The sequence below is a fragment of the Macaca thibetana genome, chromosome 17 (assembly GCF_024542745.1).
Source record: "Macaca thibetana thibetana isolate TM-01 chromosome 17, ASM2454274v1, whole genome shotgun sequence".
Lineage (NCBI taxonomy): Eukaryota > Metazoa > Chordata > Mammalia > Primates > Cercopithecidae > Macaca > Macaca thibetana.
This window is the reverse complement of record NC_065594.1, coordinates 12,581,376-12,601,875: the sequence shown is the minus strand read 5'-3', so window position 1 is coordinate 12,601,875 and position 20,500 is coordinate 12,581,376. Positions and strand designations below refer to the sequence as shown.

Here is a 20,500-nt window from a genome sequence, read left to right as displayed (position 1 = left end):
AGACTTCCAAGCAATGGGAGGAATTAGTAAAGACAAACTTATTACTTCAGTTTGATAGAAATTTATCCAACTTTCTTAAAAAGAACTTTTTAGAAACTTTAGGGTTCTCTTCATACTAATATATTAATACTTTAAAATAATTTTATTGCATAGTTAACCTTCAGAAATATAATCTTATAAATTGTTCTCCACTGTTACAACATATGGTCTGAAATCATAAGGCTTAAAAGGCCATTGTGGCTCTATGGACATCATTTTATTATTTCAATTTTTCAATATTTATTATTTCCATTTTAAAAACACATTTGGAGGCAGGCAGGGTGACTCACTCCTATAATTTCAGTCCTTTGGGAGGCCAAAGCAGGAGGATTACTTGAGGCCAGGAGTTCAAGACCAGCCTGGTCAACATAGCGAAATCCTGTCTCTACAAAAACTAAAAGAATTTAGCCAGGTGTAGTGGCAAGTGCGTGTAATCCCAGCTACTGGGGAGGCTGAAGCAGGAGGATTGCTTTAGCCTGGGAATTTAAGGCTTCAGTGAGCTATGATCATGCCATTGCACTCCAGCCTGGGTGACAGAGCGAGATCCTGTCTCTAAGAAAATGATGATGAAATTAAACTAAAATAAAACACCTTTGGTGATCAAAGGATACAAAATTTTGGTTAGGCAGAAGGAATAAATTCAGGAGATGTACTGCACAACATAGTGACTACAATCAATACTAATATATTGCATACTTGAAAATTGCCAAGAGTAGATTTTAAGTGCTCTCACCACACACACAAAAATAAGTATTTGAGGTCATGCATATGTTAATTAGCTTGATTTAACCATTTTACAATGTACACATATTTTAAAACATCATATTGTACACCACAAATATATACAATTTTAATTTGTCAATTAAAAAATAAATGATTATAATACATAAAATACCTCTGATTTTGTTTTTAAAGTTTTAGAAAATGCCAATATAATTCTATACTTTATCTTGAGAGTTTACAATCACTTTTAGTTTATAATCTTACATTGTCAAGCCCTTAGGCTTTACTGAGACTGATCTCACTAACCAAAAATGTCTTGGAAAAATTATTAATGTTTAAGAATATTCTTACATTTTACGTCAATTTTCAAAATGGTTGTAGTTTAAAAAATTTTTTTATTGATGTAAGTCATTAATTTACTTGAACTATTGCCTAAGGATAGTCTTTTATACAGGGAAAAAAACCTCTTTAAAAAATTTTTTTACAGGATTCTATAAACCTGGAGAGTAATCCTAAGAAAAATCATCAGGAGAAAGGAATTTGTAGAACTAAAACTGCAAACATCCAGAATCTTGATGGTGTGCCAAGCCAAATGTCAACTGGAACTCAACCAAAAACTAAAGTAAGTTTTAGTTTTCTTACATGTGCCCCTGGTGTGAGTGTCCTGCTCTGTTCATACAGTGTAATTCACCAAGGTAAAAACAGCACCATGTTCACAAATTATCTATTTTTCTTGTTTGTTTTTCAAACTTAACATTAGCGTAAACTAGTGTTTCACTGCAACAGGAGAAAATTTGTAATGAGAACATATGTAGTTGTTAATATTTATAAAATTAGAAAAAAATGCTTTTGCTGAAGGTAAAACCCTTAGTCCATTGTAACCATGGCAGTGGATTGTACACACTTCAATTCATCTCTTCATTTTTAGTAAAAGTTTATGCTGCAAATGCAAATTTCCTTGAACTATGTTTAAAAAGTCTCCCTGTTGGGTTAGTCTGTCTCCCACTGTTCGGAGATCCAGAAAAGAGGTCTAAGAGTGGGAATCACATCTAGAAAACATTAGCTACTAACATTCAATTCATTTTGTTTAGAAAATTGCCTTTGTTCTACCAAGCTGAAAATAATATAGAGCTTTGTTGTTATTGTTGTTGCATTTTGAGGTATAGTTTTAATGAAGAAAAAGTTGACCAACGTTTTCTATAGACATTTCACAACTTTTCATTATATTAATAACTTTTTTGAATCTTTTAAATTTTTTTTCACTTTTTAAAAATTGAATCTGAAAGTAGACCTTCATAAGTCCTGACCAGTGTTAGATATAGAAGGATTTTTAAGTAATAATTTGCAAGATTGTATACACTAGCTTATAGTTCTTGATTTTATGATGCCTTGCCTGCTTTACAATGGAAAAAAGTAGTAATAGGGCCGGGCACAGTGGCTCACACCTGTAATCCCAGGACACTGGGAGGCTGAGGCGGGCAGACCATGAGGTCAGAAGATCGAGACCATCCTGGCTAACGCAGTGAAACCCTGTCTCTACTAAAAATACAAAAATTTGCCGGGCGTGGTGGCGGGCACCTATAGTCCCAGCTCCTCGGGAGGCTGAGGCAGGAGAATGGCGTGAACCCAGGAGGCAGAGCTTGCAGTGAGCTGAGATTGTGCCACTGCACTCCAGCCTACTCTGTCTCAAAAAAAAAAAAGAAGGGATAATAATTTTACAAATAAATATGAAAGGCAAACATCATGTGTCATCCTGACAGTAAACAAGAGAAACTTTTAAAATTACCTAGAAAGGGATAATTTAAGAAATTACTCAGCAAGATATGGGCAGGGTTAAGGTAAATCAACAATTCTAAAGTGTTGGTGGCTCAGCAAGATCTTTGACCTTCACAGAGAAATACAGCCACAGCCAAACTTCTGCCTGCAGGGAAGAGGCTCAGGGAATAAATACCCAATTTCTTCCTCCTCCCATCTTCTAACCTCCTCCTGGGACCTCCTGCTGGCTGAATCCATAGAGAAGTCAGGAGGAAAGGAGCTCAGCTGGTCCATTCTTTAGAAACTGTGCCCCATAGGAAAAGGTGGAAAAAAGCAGAGAGTAGTTTCAGATGGTCAAATGGAAAATATTCAGCACACGTGATAATAAAATAACATTGTTAACTGCCGTGATTGAACATGGAATATGTTCCACGCACAATGCTAAGCTCTTCACGCACATTGCCTATTTCATCCTTACAACAGCCCTACAAGGCATTACTACCTTAATTTTCTAGAGAAGAAACCTGATCTTCACAACATGGCAAAGTTACCCAGGTAGCTATTCATGTTATGCTGAATTTACAAATGAGAAGACCAAGGCCTAGCAAAGGTAGGTGACTTGCCCAAGGGGGCAAAACCAGTACTCAAGTCCGGGTCTCCATGCTGTCTGTCACTACCAATATACAAGGGAGCTTTTGTAATGCCTTCATAAAAAGGTAATGCATATTACCAAGTGAAATAAGGCTACATACTGTATAATTTCAACTATTAATACATGAAAAAGGCAAAATTAAGAAGACAGTAAAAAATCCGAGGGTGCTGGTGTTAGGTGGAAAGAAGGAGAAATAGGCAGAACATGGAAGATTTTTGGGGGAATGAAACTACTGTGTATGATACTATAATGGTGACTACATGTCATTCTATATTTGTCAAAATGAATTACAATAGAATATACAACACCAACAGTGAACCCTATTGTACACTATGGGCTTTGTGTAATAATGATATGTCAGTAGAGGTTCCTCATTTGTAACAAATGTACCACTCCAGAGTACGATGGGCCATGTTAATGATGGGGGTGCTGTGCATGTGTGGAGCAGGTGCCATATGAGAAATGTCCATACCTTGCTCTTAATTTTGCTGTGAACCTAAAACTGCTCTAAAAAGTGAAGTTTATATTTTTTAAAAACATTGCTTTCAATTAAAAAAAGAAAAATATAGCACATCTTAATTATATTTACTGTGATCCACATTTTGTATCTTTTTGGTAAATAATGCCTGATAAATAGTATTAAACTTCTACACAAGACTTCCTACTTGGAACATTCCTCAGCCCAAGAATAAAGTATTTATTAGATATTTATTGATTTTCTTAAAAATTAACAATGAAAGTTAGAAAGGAGAAAGCCATTATCTTTAGTTTAATGCTATAATTCATTGCCTATTGCCTCTGAAGGGAGCGTAATTTATTAAAGAGGCATTTGGGACTTGCCTTAGCTGCTTTCCTAAGAGTATTTTTTTTTTCATCTTGTTTCTTTTTTTTTATAGTAAGCTCTTAATTATCCTTGGGCAGATAATTTATTTCCAAATTAGCTCATTCATGATAGGGACAGAATAACTTTGTAAATTATTGTGTAAAAAAAAAATAGGGAATATTTAATTTTCTGGTCCATTCACAAAATCATAATCTATCAATTCTTAGTGGCACAGAGAGTGGAGAGGAGAAATATATATCCTCAGGTGTTAATACTGACATCTACCTATCCTCTGAACATCTTTTTCTATTATCTGCTTTCACTGCCACTGTCACAGGCATTCCTTCCAAGATGGTAACTTGTAAACAGGCAGCGTGTAAGCTGGGGCCCGTGTGGCAGAGGAACCCATTTGATGCTGTTCTAGCTGTGAGTCTTTAAGGAGATGGACAATAGATTGTTTCCCTTGCTGTTTTCCTATTCTAGAGAACAACTTCTAAAGAGTCAATTCACTTCTAATTCTTTCAACTATCATGAACTCAGAAGCTTCCACAGAGAACACTTGCGGCTGGCTGAATTTCTGTCAAGATAGAAAACAAATTCTTCAATACAGTGTACCTTCATTTATATGACATTATTTTCTTAGTTTCGTGCATAACCCTATTTCAGCCATAAATTGCCTGATGTGTAAAATTCACTGCCCTGTAGAACATGTCTGAGGAACATGTGCTCATTTCTGAATCTAGGCCTGACTGCCAAACAAGTAACTCTCTGTTCCTGGCAAATACTGAGGGCATGGGCTCTCCCAGCTCGAGTCAGTGTTCCCATGGGGCTAGGACTGTGCGTTGGTTGGAGATGAGACAGGTAGGTGATGGGTCCTGAGTAATGCTTATCTATCCTTTAGAGGCCACCTATGTTCAGTGAACTTCCTAGACTCTAATTAGAGAAACTAAGTAAGACTGAAGGAATATCTGGAGGCTTTGTAAGAGTTGAGACAGTGCAGGGGCTAGAGATGTGGCAGATGAGCCTGTCCTTTAGCTGGAAAAGAGGTAGCTATGGAAATACGGGAGAAGAGAAGCCTTGGGTGGTGGGGGTGTGGGGGGTCTCCTGCCTTATGTTGCTTCTTCCTCTCCATTATTTCCTGCATGACAATCACATGGATCCCTGCTTGGGATGCACAGTGGGGAAGTTCCAAGGATTTTTGTAGGAACAAAGGGATCAGAAGTGTATGTGAAGCAAATCCTCACGGCAGCAGCTGTGGGGAAGGCAGAATGACTTTGACCACCAGGCTGAGGCAGCACTACCAGAGGGGCAAACTGAATGTACACAGTGGTCCAGCAGATGGAAGACAGACTGGCCATTATTGTTTAAAAAGAAAAGTAACATCTTGGAGAATAAAACACAGTACTTTATACTGTGTTTATGATTAAATTATGATCAACTATTCTAGGCTATTTAGGTCCCTACGTCTTCTGCAGCTTTGGGGACTATCTGCCAGAACTAATACCTACTAAGCCATGTCTGTGTAAAACAGCATCTGTCTCAGGAACACAGCCCAGTTGTGTGGGTGAAAATATGCAGTCACAACTGCATGTGGCCACTGCATTCTTTAGGCCCTAACTAGATATATCCACCCATGAAATCACCCCAGCTACCAGCCAGACATATTTCTCCTCTGAATTATTAAAGAAGTACTTTCAAACATGGCATTTCTGAAAAATTCAAGGCTTTCGTTCTGGTTTGTTTTATAGCCTTTACTGATCACACGTTTCCTCTGTCTTGAATGGATAGCAGCATTGACTCTTGTAATAAATTCTCCACTCTACAGACCTGGGCAGCCCACACCTGTGCCAGAAGTTATGCACCAGATGGCAACTGAAAATGATTGGGTATCTATGAGAAGAGGCTATTTAGAGAAAATACACATTTACAAGTAAAGCAGGATTCATACATTTTGCAGTGCTCTAAAAACACATTTGAACAAGTCGGCCTGCAAATATTTATGGAGTGCCTTCTCTGTGTAGTCCTTCAAGAATTGCTGTTTTTGTGTTGAGTTGGCTCTATGCAGGGTTTGGAAATATTACAAATACCTCATCTCTTAGAAAAAGATGGGAGAAATAATGATTTCCTAATGTTTCAAGGTCTCTCCACTGTTGATTTTCTGTGTTATGGAGTTGAAACAGAGATTAAGGGATTAACCATCAGGGATGTTTTCTGTGGCTTTTAAAGTTGTTCATTGCTTATAAAATTATTTAATGACACTTGTTAAAGCACTTCAAGATAGGTATAGGAATCACAGTAAGGAGATTTTGCAGTGGGGAAGAGATTGGGTTCAACTCTAAATGCAGCATGAGCAAGTTGGAATTTATAGCCAAGGAGGAGGGTGGAGGCCAGTGGATAAAAAAAATTACCAGCTGGGCGTACACCTGTAATCTCAGCACTTTGGGAGGCTGAGGTGGGTGGATCACTTGAGGTCAGGAGTTCAAGACCAGCCTGACCAACATGGTGAAACTCCATCTTTAAAAAAAAAAAAAAAGAAAGAAAAGGAAAGAAAAAAGGAAGGAAGGAAGGGTGGGAGGGAGGGAGGGAGGGAAAAGGAAAAAAATTACCAAGAGGAAATAGCATCAATAGGAGTGGGAATCTGCCTAAACCCACCTAAGAGGATTCTTGCTGAAGACAGGGCAGGGTAATCAGACATCATCACCTGGGGGCTGGTGATACATGATGAACCTCATCAGATATTGAGGGGCATCAGGTATGCAGGCTTGTTCGGGTGACTTAGCAGGGTTCTTGCTAAAGTGCTCAGATGGGCCTAGGAGAAGGTTTAGATGTTTGGTCAAGTAGAGAATCTTTGTCATCATGTACCTTGACTTTACATGACTCATGGAAGACAGGACCCATTGGAATGGCCCAGCTCATGGGCAGGAGGATCTGACCAGGCGGTAGAAATAGATTTGGTTCATACACAAATAGCAGTGTCCTACAGACTTTAAATATCCAGAAAAGTCTCTATCAAGATATGCAAAGTGCAGAAGTTTCTGTGAATTCTGGCCATAAATATCAGCGTCTTGAAGTTCAGGTTCTTTAGTGATTACACAGCTGTTCCTGGAGAGTGAGTGTGACAGGTGAGTTAGCAAACTCTGCCACTTGCCTCTACTCAGCACTATCATCCTCCCCACCCTCCCCAAACAGCTGTCACCTCTTGGGAAATTTCCTTCTCCATAGTTAAGACCACAGGACCATAAATTGGTGTCCCACCTCGCCTCCCACATTGGCATAACAAAAATGAAGTCTCCTGAATCTTTTTAGTTTTCAAGTCATTTTGCTGGAGTAAACTTGAGAAGCAGTTTGGCACAGCTTTTTGAGCTGCTAAAATGTTATCTTGATGGATTTCAGGAGTAGCCACAGGTAGACGGCTTTGTAACCCTTCATGTTGAAATTAGATTACTGTCCTAACTGTTGAGGAAGACAAGCAGTGAGTCCAAAGCAGAAGGGCAGTTCGATGGATAAATTTATACTTTAACACTCTCAGAAGTATCTGTATTTTTAAAAGATCCTCTCTTAGCCCAAATAAATCTGGGATGGGGGTAATTTTGGCAGTGTGACAGTGAAATAAAAGCAAACCAAGTAATGCACAAGAAGCTGTTTCAGAAACAGGCACAACACAGGCCAACTAGCCCTGTCTAGAACTCTTGTGCTCCTGGAGATTGTTTCTGCTTTTTCAGAGCCTTTTCCTGCCCCCAACTTCTAGTCTCATTGATTCTCTAAAAGCTTCAAGATTGTTGTTGTTGTTGTTTGTTGTTGTTGTTGTTTTTAAGTAATGAGTCCCAGAAGCAGATGTAGAGGATGGAGAAAGAGTGCGGCAGGGAGCAGCCAGTAGGTAGACAGGATACAGAGACAGGGCAGGCGGTTCTCTGTACAGTCTGGTTATTGTGAGGCAGGTGTGTATACATCATGGATTGACAATGGTTTGTTATAAATGTGTCTGTGTATGGATTTATTTGTCCGAAAAATATCAGAAGTGTAAAAAGAATGGCAAAGCACAATTGAGAGAGTAAGTCCAGCTGTTGATGGCAAACGCTTGGAAAATATCCAGCCGTTGCTGCCTTGGGCTGGATTGATACTACCTATGAACTTCCTTCAAGAAAAACACAATCGGTTTGGCCATCCATTTTTATTAACTCCACATTGTTGGAGGAACCTTTATGCACTCCCTTGAATATCAGGATTAAATTTGTTTCACTCCATATAGAACTGTCTTACTGAATGTAATTTTTCCAGAAAATCAGTTCTGCCTTCAGGGCAAGTAGGAACATCTGTGAATATTCTGCCCCTGTTCTGCCAACTTTGGTTTAAGTCTTCAGACATCATTTTAGGAATAAGGAAAACAATTTTTTAAAATTTCTAATGGAATAACTTCAGCACCAGCATACTTGCTGTATGAGTAGCATCAAGTTCTTACATCTATCCTCCAACAAATGAGGGCCAAGGAACTCTTCTTTGGTTGAGGTAGAGGTAGGCAAAAGGAATTGGGTTTTAGCTGTTCAGTGGTGATGTTAATGCACGTGGGACAAAAAAAGAGGGCAGGATGAGCTTGAATAGGGTGGGAGGAGCATTGTGATAAAGACCTAGGATGCAAAGTTGAAAGCTCAGCATTGCCCATCAAACTGAGCCCCATAGGTAATTGAAAATATTTTAGCAGCCACTTAAAAAAAAGTAAAAGGAACAGGTATAATTAATTTTAATAGTATATTTTATTGAAAACAGCATATCCTAAATCTTACCATTTTTGACATGTAATCAGCACACAAAAATTACTAACATATTACTTTTTTTTCCGTCTTCCTCTTTTTTTTTTTTTTTCTGAGACAAGGTCTTGCTCTATTGCGCAGGCTGGAGTACAGTGTTGCAATCACAGCTCACTACAACCTTGAACTGCTGGGCTCAAGTGATCCTTGCCCCTCTGCCTCCCAAAGTGCTGGGATTACAGGCGTGAGGCACCATGCCTGGCCCGATATATGACTTTCTTTGGGGGGTTCTAAGTCCTCAAAATCTGATTTGTATTTTACACTTATGGCACATCTCAATTTGGACTAGCCACATCCCAAGAGCTCAGGAGGCATTTGTGGGCCGTGGACAGAGAAGCTCTAGGTGGTAACCCAAGGGGAAGGACTTTATGATGATCAAAGCCATTTGTTATTTTTTAAACCAATAAATAGATAATCTTATAGAATTTAAGTCAGAGAGCATTAAAAAGAATAATGAGAAAAAATTAAGCAAATTAACTTTGGATATGGAATCCCAAGAAATAGCCTGGCAAAGGAAGATTTATTTGACCAGGATAGAGTTTATTTGGTAGGCTTCAGGTGCATGTAAGGGGATATGTTTTTTTACTTTGAATTAAAATATGATGGTGGAATTCATTCAAAAATGTTCTTGGTGTTCTTAAGGTAAGTAAGAAAAACAGCTGAAACTGATATGCTTAATTACTGCCCTGGGTTTCAGTAATACCCCAACTATATATGAAATTTCAACTATATATGAAATTACGTATAATTCATTATATTATGAATTATAATGAATTATAGATTATTAATATATATTATGACATATAAATATATACACTCATATATATGAATTATACATTATATATTATATATACATTATATATCACTTAGAGTGTTACATATACAAAGTTAACATATATGTTTGTGTGTGTGTATATACGTGTATATATAGATATAAAAAGTGCTTTGCTAAGAGTGAAAGTCGTATGCATACCTGGGTTACTGTCGTTGGCTAACGAAAGGCTGTACTATGGAGATGAGCTATCAGATGAAATCCATCATCACAGAGCATCGCTAATTGTCAGTAACTTGAGAATTAGTGGAGATGAGGAAGGGCTGTCTTTCTGTCAGGACCATCTTAGATTTGTATTATCAAAACATTTACTACCCATCTCTACAGCCGTCAGCCCATTACTCTCATTATGTATTTAGTGTGAGGACATGTACTGCTCAATAATTAGTTTTTTCCCTCACCGTGGGCTTTCAGTGGCTTCATAAAAGTGATAAATGGTTCTTCTTGGACACGCAAAATAAAGATTGGCAGGTAATTTAAAGTTAAGATTTCCCAGTAGAACCATCACTACCAACAAGCTCATACACTGACTCTTCTATATTCTGAGAAATGTTAAAATAAGGCCAAGATTTTTATGGTCCCCACTTTCTAGTGCCCCAAAGGCTTTCCTGTCCTTCGTTTCTCCTGTGCCGGCTATCTCTGCACTTTCCCTGTTGTGTCTCCTTGGAGGACGCAGACAAACGCGGTTGCTCCTAAAATCAGTCATTTCAAGAGGCTCTAGGTTTTGCTGAGACAATTGTTTATGTGAGAAAAATTACTTTCTTGGGAAATGGCTTAGGAAGACACAAAAACATTTTTACACCAGAAGACAGTTGAATTATTTGGCAGCATATCTTGTAAATTGGTGCACTCAGAACCTTTTATAAATAGCCTGCTCTGCAATACTCCATGTAATTATAATAATAACTCTTCATTAAAGTAAAGGGTTTTCTCACACATCTGAGCTTTACCACAACCTTGTGAGGGCATTTGAAAGATTCCACTTTTTTGATACAGGAACTGAAGCCAGAACATTTGAACGATTTGGCCAAGGTCACACAGCTGATATTTAACACATCCAGCATCTACTACTTTGGCCTTTACATCACCTCCTCTTCTACATCTTTGTAAGTGGTGTTTTCCAGGCCACATCACCTGGAAGCAGTAATTGTAAAACCACACACTTTCCAAGGCTCCACTCCCATTTATTCAACTCCATCTACAATTTCTGCCCACCAGCTCTAGAAGCCTTGGGCTCTTTTTCTCCCTAGGAATCTCGGTGGGAATGGGGTGTCCGGGGAGAGGTCCACATATGTCTAAAACTTGGATTTGTAGGCTGCATCATGGCAGGCTCCTTGTTTGTTTGTTATGACTGTTTGGAATCGACGGTATCATCTGTCAGAGTCCATACTGGGGTGCAGCTGAAGCCCTCCAAAGATCCTGACACTGCCTCTGTGTTTTGCTCTCTCACTTGCCTAGTCCAGCCAGAGGCTGTTCTAGCATGCAGCTGCAAAGGTAACTGCCCAGTAGGAACGTGCCCTTGGCCCCGCCCTACCCTCCAACCTCCATTGTGGCACCTACTGTTAAACGCTGCCCTCAACAGAGTCTTTAAGGAAACGGCTCTTTTGACTTTTACTCACTTTTGACCACCACCCTATCTCCCTGAGCAGTACACGGAGGCTGAGCGAGATGCAACTGGTAACTAGATAACTAGGTAACAAGCCCAACAATCCCTCCAGCAGCACCCCATGGTTGTCCTTCCTTTGGATGAGTTATTTCCCTGAGTATCTTTAGATCCCTCAAGCAAACAGACCCTGCTGGGCCTACCCTGCTCCTCCTTCCCACAAGCCAGACACATCTCTCATTTAGCTCATTAAGCTAAGACCTCTGCAATTCCTCCCAAACACTGTGTCCATTTTCTCCATTACGCTTTGTGAACATCCACTGAATCACAGCCAGATTTTTCTGCCTGAATGTCAAGGTCTTCTCCCAACTGTTTATTTAATCTTATTATCTTCCATGCCCCTCCATCTACGGATGTGAGAGAGAATCACGTGTGTAATGGGTATTTTCCATAAATATCAATGGGTTAACTTAGTGAATTACAAATTGCAGGTGACAGATTAGAGGCTGACTTTCTCAGGCATATTTCTAGATATATTTTATTAGAGGTTAAAATATTTTTCTCTCAATCTACAAAGCTGTTATTTATTATCAGTGTCTTTTTCATCTTGAAAATTCTCTTCCTTGTTACATTATATGAATAAAGTTGTTAGCAGTGGATTAGTGGGGCCTTCATTATTAATGGAGGAAACATATTAACAGCATAGCACTGTGTTGCTATTAAAAAAGCCAGAATGCAAGTTGAACAAAAATCTGCTCAGAAGCTCATAATCTAAGAAAGGTTATAGTAATTTAGATTTATTCTACAGAAGCATACACAGAGACTCATAAATACATAATGACATAGCATGAAAAAAAAATCTAACCTTTGTGAGCATGAGTTGCAAGTATAATAGTTTTATGTGATACAGAATTTAAAAATTAGTCATGAGAATTGCATCTTCAGAGAGGATATGGCCAGGTTAAAAACAAATCAGCACTCACTTCCTTTTTGGAAAAACTTCAAGAGGGAAATAAGATTTCCAACACCTTCATACTATGAGGAGGAAGAAGTTGAGGTTCATGGAAGCCAATGAATCACATATGTCTCTCCTCCCAGATTTTAATTCAATTGAGAAATATGTATAGCTATCAGGAAGAGAGAAAATAAACATTTTATTGCTGATAAAGCTAAATTGGAGACCACGCCTCAGACCCAAAGTGTCTTCTTATTTTCTTCTACTTTTATCCCAAATAGAACTCAGTGATCCCAGGTGAGTCAGCCTCTGTGGAAGACAGAGGGGCTGAGCAAGGATCATCAGACACTTCTCAAAGGAGAAAGACAAAGAGAATAAACCTCATATGCCTGGTGACCCTTTACCCTACCTCACTCATCAGATAAGTCAACAGTCAGCACATTTTCTGTAAAGGACCAGATAGTAAATATTTTAGGCTTTGAGGCTATGTGGTTTTGGTTCCAACCACTCAACTCTGCCGTTGTTGCACGAGAGCAGCTGTAGACAATATATAAACAAGTGAATGTGGCTGTTGTTATTATTTTACTAGGGTTGCTATAACAAAGTACCACACACTGGGTGGCTTAACCAATAGAAATTTATTGTCTTACAGTTCTGGAACTAGAAGCCTGAGATCAAGATATGCACAGGGTTGGTTTCTTCTGAGGACTGGGAGGGAGAATCTGTTCTAGGACTCTCCGGTAGCTTCTAGTGGTTTGCGGCAATCAGGTTACAAGAACCTGGGCTGAAGTTATGGTTAAAGATTGAAAAAACGGCCGAGTGCAGTGGCTCATGCCTGTAATCCCAGCACTTTGGGAGTCCGAGGCAGGTGGATCACCTGAGGTCAGGAGTTCAATACCAGCCTGCCCGACACAGTGAAACCCCGTCTCTACTAAAAATACAAAAAATTAGCCAAGCGTGATGGTGGGCACCTATAATCCCAGCTACTCAGGAGGCTGAGGCAGGAGAATCTCTTGAACCCGGGAGGTGGAGGTTGCAGTGAGCTGAGATCATGCCACTGCTCTCCAGCCTGGGCGACAAGAGCAAAAAATGAGTGAAAAAACATATCAAATTTAAAAAGCACCTGTCTTTGCTCTAAGGACTCTAACACTTCTCTAAGACTCTCTTAATCTTGAAAGTTTTTAGTTATGCATTTTAACAGTATTTATACTCCTCATCTTGTAAGAAAAGCAAGCAAGACTGATCTGCACTGTAAAATTTTGCTCACATATAATGGGATTTTTAGTGCATGTAGATATCACTTTAATCAGCAGTCCTCTTTTGGGACTTAATTTCCTAAGATCGATCTTAGTCTTTAGTTTCCAGTGGTTTGCTGTGTAACCTTTATTTACAAGATTTTATGAGACAACTGTTGATTGGGAAGAGTGGTCTTAAGGGACATGCCACCCCCATCACACTTTCTTCTGGAATACATTCTCCAAAATCTGCTCACATATCAAGCCACATTACTAAAAACAGCCTGTGTCTGCTTCTTTATTTCCAAGTCTGCATCCAAATTGTCTTCATGGATTTACAATTAAACAAGTGCCTCTGAGCTTTAATTAATGGCCTTTTTTTTTTTTTTTTTTTTTCTATAAGAGATGTGAAAAGAGCATTTCTGCATCTTTTATGAAGCTTCTGTTAAAGACTCAATTTTATTACATGGGGCTAGTGTATAAAGAGTTAGGTAATTAGTTATTTTTAAACTTTAGTGATAGAAACAAGTAATCTCTTCTAGTGAAATGTTTCCTTCAATGAAGATAGCCCTGGTATGGAACTTTTTGATGTCCATTTTGCTTTGCCTTTTCAGAAGCTCAGAGACCAGTTTTGTACTTGTCTCTAGTGGGGAGACTCAGCCTAGGATTTGCAATATGACTTCCTCTTCCTTCACTTTATTATTTGGATCTTTTAGCTTTTAATTTGCTTTAGTGGTTTTATTACATAGTGCCTTTTATTGCAAAGAGACACAAACATGTTTTAAACATAAGTAGGATACAAATAATAAATAGTAAATGGTTGGTTCTCATCATGACTTTTTCCAGAGGAATTACCCTCTAATGCAGATCTTTGTGACCTTAGCTACCTTTTAATGCCACCTCAGTTTACAGTGATTTTTTGTTTTCCCCACAGATTTTTAAATCAATAATTCCTGTACTGAAATGTTATGTTTGTTAAAGAAATAAATACATCTTGGACTGCAGAAATACAGCAGCTTTTTTTTTTTTTTTTTTTGAGATGGAGTCTTGCTGTGTTGTCCAGGCCGGAGTGCAGTGGCATGATCTCGGCTCACTGCAACCTCCGCCCCCTGGGTTGAAGCAATTCTTCTGCCTCAGCCTCGCGAGTAGCTGGGATTACAGGTGTGTGCCACCATACCTGGCTAATTTTTTGTATTTTGAGTAGAGAAGGAGCTTTGCCATGTTGGCCAGGCTAGCCTCCAACTCTTGGCATCAAGTCATCCGCCCTCCTCAGCCTCCCAAAGTGCTGGGATTACGGGCATGAGCCACTGCACCCGGACAACATCAGTTTTTAAACAGGAAAAAAAAAATTAGGTGTCAGCTCTATTATTTCTCTTTGACAGAATTAAAATGAAATAGAAATTATTTTAATTAGCTGTTAGGATTATTTGGCTTGTGAAAGTGACAGAAACCCAACTCAGTTTCGTTTCAGTACAAATGTGTATTTATTGACTCAAATAATTTGGAAAACCAGGGTTTATCAGTCCAGCTTTAGATATGACTAGATTTAGAAGTTCAAAATAATTTTCTCTGCTTACTAAACTCAGTGTTGGCTGCATTATTGGGCAGGTTCTCCCCACAATGTGGCAAAAATGACCAGCAGTAGTTCTGAGTTTACATTGTACTGGCAGCTGGAATTTCTAGTAAAAATAAAAATAAAAAGTTAATTTTTCAATAGCTCCAGCAGAAGACCCAGGGAGAGCTTTTATTGGCCAGGCTTTGGTCATGTGATCATCCCTGGACGTAATCACTATGAATGAAGAAATCCAGTACTTGATTGACCAGGTTTCCATGGTGGCAGTCTTAGAGCCCCGCCTAAAGCACTCGGACTCAGAATGGGAAAAAGCTCCTAAAGAGATTCTGGGCTAAACAAAACACAGGTTAACTATGTCTCTCATTATGTCTCCATCCCTTGGCTGCCCAGTATCCATATGAACCTTCTTTCCATTTATAAAATTCTCAAAGTGGCCCTTGCCAATATAATGCAAATATACCTCTACCGGAAAAATTTCCCTACCTTCACTCTAAAGGGAGACTATGCTTAGGCTCATCCAGTTACTGCTTTCAACTTCGATTCCAGAATCTCTAAGTTATGACATTTTTTTGGTTGGGTCTAAATGTAGCTCATCACGGCTTGGCAGCCTCTGGCTAAAGGATAAATTTAGCACTGCCACTTCACAGTGGTAGAGAGAAAACGCCATCACTGCAATAAAACTTCCATTTGGAAAAGGAGAGAAGGGCAGCCACTAAAGACTGATCTCAAGTTCGTCACAATGATCTCATGCTGCTGGGCAAAGAGAGCAAGGACTCTCTGACCTGGCAGTGGAGGGAGTTCTTTGTTCAGGATCTGGCTGGCCCTTCACTGCTTTCTGGGAGGAACTCCCTTTCCTATTGTCCTGAACAGCCACGTGTCCGATGGACACTGGGAAGTTCCTGTTCTAAAAGCTAGAACATTTCAGTTCCTCCTTCCTGTGGGTGTGGGTTTGGGTGCTGAAAATTTGCCCTACGAGTTAGGCATTCTCTGGTCTGTTTGGTGAGCCTTGGCATTTCACTGGCAATGCCACAGCCTCTCCTGACAGATCTGTTGACTGTTGCTCTGTTAATTTCTTGGATACTCCCTACAATGGTAACAAAGCCAGAGCTTTTGTGGAGTCATGGCCTATCAGCCTGGTTCCAAACCTCACTGATTCTTCCTCTTAGCAATCAGCCTTCGTGCTCTACACCTCTCCCTAGCCATTTGGGCCTCACACTTGGAGGCAATGGGCTGAAATCACACAGATCCTAACCCCTCAGTGGTGGTATTTCTAGGAATGGCTTTTGGAGCAGAGTTGTACCTCGTCTCTTTGAATGTATAGCAGCAGGCATTTGGAAACCAGATCCCTGGCTGACCAGGATTCCAATCTCTTTTCTCATTATGTTTCCCGCTTGTACTAAATTTAGCATGGGGCAGATATTTACACATCCTAAAGGCCAATGGTTATCTGCTGTTGGCCTTTTTGGAGTGCCCGGAGCAGGCAGAAAGGATGACTCTTAGGAAGAGTCCCTTTTCCTCTTTCCTTCTGCAACTGCCAGATTAGACTGAAGGCCGTTCCTTTCCTGTATGGTCTTACTGAAGGCTAAAAGAATTAGCCAACACCCTCCAAAATTCTGGCATCTTTTCCGTGATTCCATAAAACTTGACATTTACAGTCAAGTCATGCATTCATTGCATAATGATGTTTCAGTCAACAACAGATTGCATATACGGTGGGGGTCCCATAAGATTATAATAACGTATTTTTACAGTACCTTTTCTATGTTTAGACGTGTTTACATACACAAATACTTAACCAATGTGTTACAGGTACCTACAGTATTCAGTGCAATACCATGCTGTACAGGTTAGCAGCCTAGGAGCAATAGGCTAGACCATATAGCTTAGGTGTGTGGTAGGCTAGACCATCTAGGTTTGTATATCCCCACAATGACAAAATTGCCTAATGATGCATTACTCAGAACTTGTTCCTGCTGTTAAGCAACACATGACTGTATATGATTTGAATTCCGATACACATTAAGCATCTTTTAACTGGCTGCTTTGCTGTCAAGTAACAGCATTTGCCTTTTTCCCTGGAATGGGGGAGTCCCCCCTCTCACCTCAGCTTATCCAGTGTCACATTTTAAGGTCTGTCATTTGCAACACTCCCCTTCCAGCTATCAAATACTGTATTGGTTAGGGTTCACTTCAGTGCAAATAATATAAATTCCCCTTATAAAAGTTTAAATAGGAGGAATTTCTTGGCTTCCCTAACTAGAAAGGCCAAAGGTGCAGTTGTCTTCAAACATGTTAATTACAGAGTTCAGTATTATCAGTACACATTTTTTTTCACTTGTCCCTACTATCTATGTTGGCTACGCTGTAATTGTTTTTCCACTTGTTAGCAAAGACAGCCACCAGCATCTCCAGGCTGCATCCGCAGAGTTAGCAACACAGCCAAAATTGTAAATACAAATATTCCTTTGTTGGCCTGTCTGGGCCACCGGACCAGTTTTTTAGGAATGTAGAACTATGCTCAGTAAGTTCTGCAACACATGCCAACCTCCTCTGGATCCAGGGAGTAGGATCAGCCGCTTGCACTGAGAATGGCAGAGGAGTGGTTTTCCTGAAGAAGATGCTAAATCAAAAAGCCTGTATGCCCTACCTTAGGCAAGTGACTTTAAAGATGGTAGGCAGATACCTGAGCACAATTTAGTCTTAGTCACATATTATCACATACAATTGACCCTTGCACAACACGGACTTGAACTGCACAGGCCCACTTACATGTGGGTTTGCCTCCACCTCTGCCACCCCTGAGACAGCAAGACCAACCCCTCCTCTTCCTTCTCCTCAGCTTGCTCAACAAAAAGACAATGAGGATGAAGATTTTGTGATGATCCGCTTCCACTTAATCAATAATAAATATATTTTCTCTTCCTTACGATTTTCCTCAAAAAAATTTCCCTAGCTTACTTTATTGTGAGAATACAGTATATAATACATACGACATATAAAATATGTGCTTGTCAGCTATTTATGTTATTAGTAAGGAATGCAGTCAACAGTAGGCTCTGTTAGCAGTTAAGTTTTCTTGGGGACTCAGAAGTTATACTTGTATTTTTGACAGTGTTGGGGGTCGACACCCCTAACATCTGCCTTGTTCAAGGGTCAATTGTAATTACTGAACACACATTCTTTCTATAGCACAGTGACTCTCATACACTTTGGCCTCAAGAGTCCTTTTAACCCTTAAAATGTATTAAGGACCTCAAAGAGCTATTGATTTTATGAGTCCTTAATAAATTTTAAACTGTTAATGTTTACTTTATTGAACATTGAATCAGAAGTTTTAAAATTATTTTTCATAATTTTATTTAAAATAAGAATAGTCCCAAAAAGTTAATGTAATTGGAATATTTTAGTGAAACATTACTATATTTTCAAAACAAATAATTATTGAGAAGAGTTTTACATTTAAAAAAAAACCAGTTGCTTCATTACTATTTTTTACACTTTTGCAAATTCCTGTAATATCTGACTTAATAGACAGCAACTGAATTGTTATATCTGCTTCTGCTTTAATTCATAACTATGTTGTTTGTTTTGGGTGAAAGAAAATCTGGCATTACAGTTATGTAGTTGGAAAAAGGAGAAGTATTTTATTTTATTTTATTTTATGTTATTCTATTCTATTCTATTTTATGAGACAGTCTCACTCTGTTGCCCAGGCTGGAGTGCAGTGACATGATCATGGCCTTCTGCAGCCTTGACCTCCAAGTTCAAGTGATCCTCTCACCTGAGTCTCCTAAGTAGCTGGGACTACAGGCACATACCACCACAACTGGCTAATTTGTAGAGACAGGGTCTCACTATGTTGCACAGATGGGTCTCAAACTCCTCGGTTCAAGGTATCCTCCCACCTTGACCTCTCAAACTGTTAGAATTACAGGTGAGAGCCACCAAACCTGGCCAAGAAATATTTTAATAGCCTTTTTAGATAATTGTATGTATTCTTTTATACTATACCAAAACTCAACAAGTGGTAATTTCTACATATGTAGAATCTGAAACCATACCAATGAACTTTTCATATCCTTTTACATTAAAATCCATTGGTCAAATTTGCCCTTCGCATGTATCTTTTACCTATGGATTATATTGTATCGGTATGCCTTGGTTGTTTGGAAAATATTGGTACGCTGAGTTATGCAGATCTTCCACTTGTGACACATTTCATTATATGACATCAAAAATATCACATCCATTTGCATCAACACCATTTTCAGAAAGGTCTCTAAGTCTTTGGAAGCTGTCAAGCTCATAGTGGTGAATACAAATTTTCTAAGCTTCTAATTTTCTCTTGAAAGCTGGAATTATATTGTTGACAAGAAAAATTGTCAGTGATAGGCTCACTTTATTAATTTTTGAGAAAATGTCTGCCAAGCACCCACATCTGAATAAGTATGTATAGTTTGCTAGTTGTTCATTCAAGTAAAAATAGTCATTCACAAAAAAAGTACCTGATTCAGCTTGCAACTCAATCACACATGATTTTCCTCAAGCATTTTCCTTGCAAAATGCAAGTACTTTAACGCTTCTTTCCCATGTTGTCACACAGAATATTAAAAATATGTACTTAGGCATTGAGATTTAAGAAAACAAATTTTTACTGCTTCATCAATAACCTACTTAAGTGAAATTTGCACTGTATTTTTCCCTTACAAGTGCATGTCACTGAAGAGTACAGTGACTATGGGTTCAGTTGGGGGCCACTGCTTTACTTGTGCTATGACACCAACAGTTTTACCCAGCCTTGTTTCTGTACAATGGTAAATATTTCCACATGGTGAAAAAGGCAAATGACATCTCGTAGTATAAAGAAAATAATTTTGACCTCACAAACCCCCAGAAAGGGTCTCAGAGATGCCCAGGACTCTGCAGACCACACTATGACAACCATAGCTACATATTGTAAGAATTGAAATAAATACATTTGGGGAGGACCCACCATAAAAGGACCCATGAGCGTGAGGTGTTATTTTTGCTTGGCCACTGTTTTTTATCTGTCATTTTGGTCATTGTAACAATGCATATCAAACTAGACTTTGAAATACTTTGTTCTAAATTTTCATGAAAGTTGGGGATAAAAAATTTAACAAAAGATGTAGTTAAATCAGAAGACCTTGCTCTTTGGCAGACTTGTTTGCCAGACAAATTTGAAAATTGTCTTTTCTTTCAAAAGATGTTTTGTTGTTTAAGAATTATTTAAAAGGATAATATTAATGTTTTGGTATTATATTTGATATCTGTGCAAAACCATATGTAATTTTTCTTGCTCACACTATTTAATGCCCTACTATATATAAAGATTCATTTTTGTGAAATGACTTTTTTTAAATGTGAGTTAATTCTATATGAAGTTTTAATTACTTATTGTATTATATACTGAATTATTTTTTAGTACTAGAGAAACCTGAGGATGGATTCCAGCCATACCAATTACCAACTAATGAATCTTCA

The 20,500-nt window shown here is 38.8% G+C and overlaps 1 protein-coding gene across 1 annotated transcript in view; it reads left to right on the top strand.

Moving 5' to 3' along the window:
• STARD13 (StAR related lipid transfer domain containing 13) overlaps window positions 1-20,500 on the top strand; it is a 556,563-nt gene that overhangs the window by 135,684 nt on the left and 400,379 nt on the right. Inside the window, exon 2 of the mRNA XM_050766579.1 lies at window positions 1,250-1,384. Coding sequence (XP_050622536.1) covers window positions 1,355-1,384 — 30 coding nt within the window. The 5' untranslated portion in view covers window positions 1,250-1,354. The remainder of the gene's footprint in view (window positions 1-1,249; window positions 1,385-20,500) is intronic.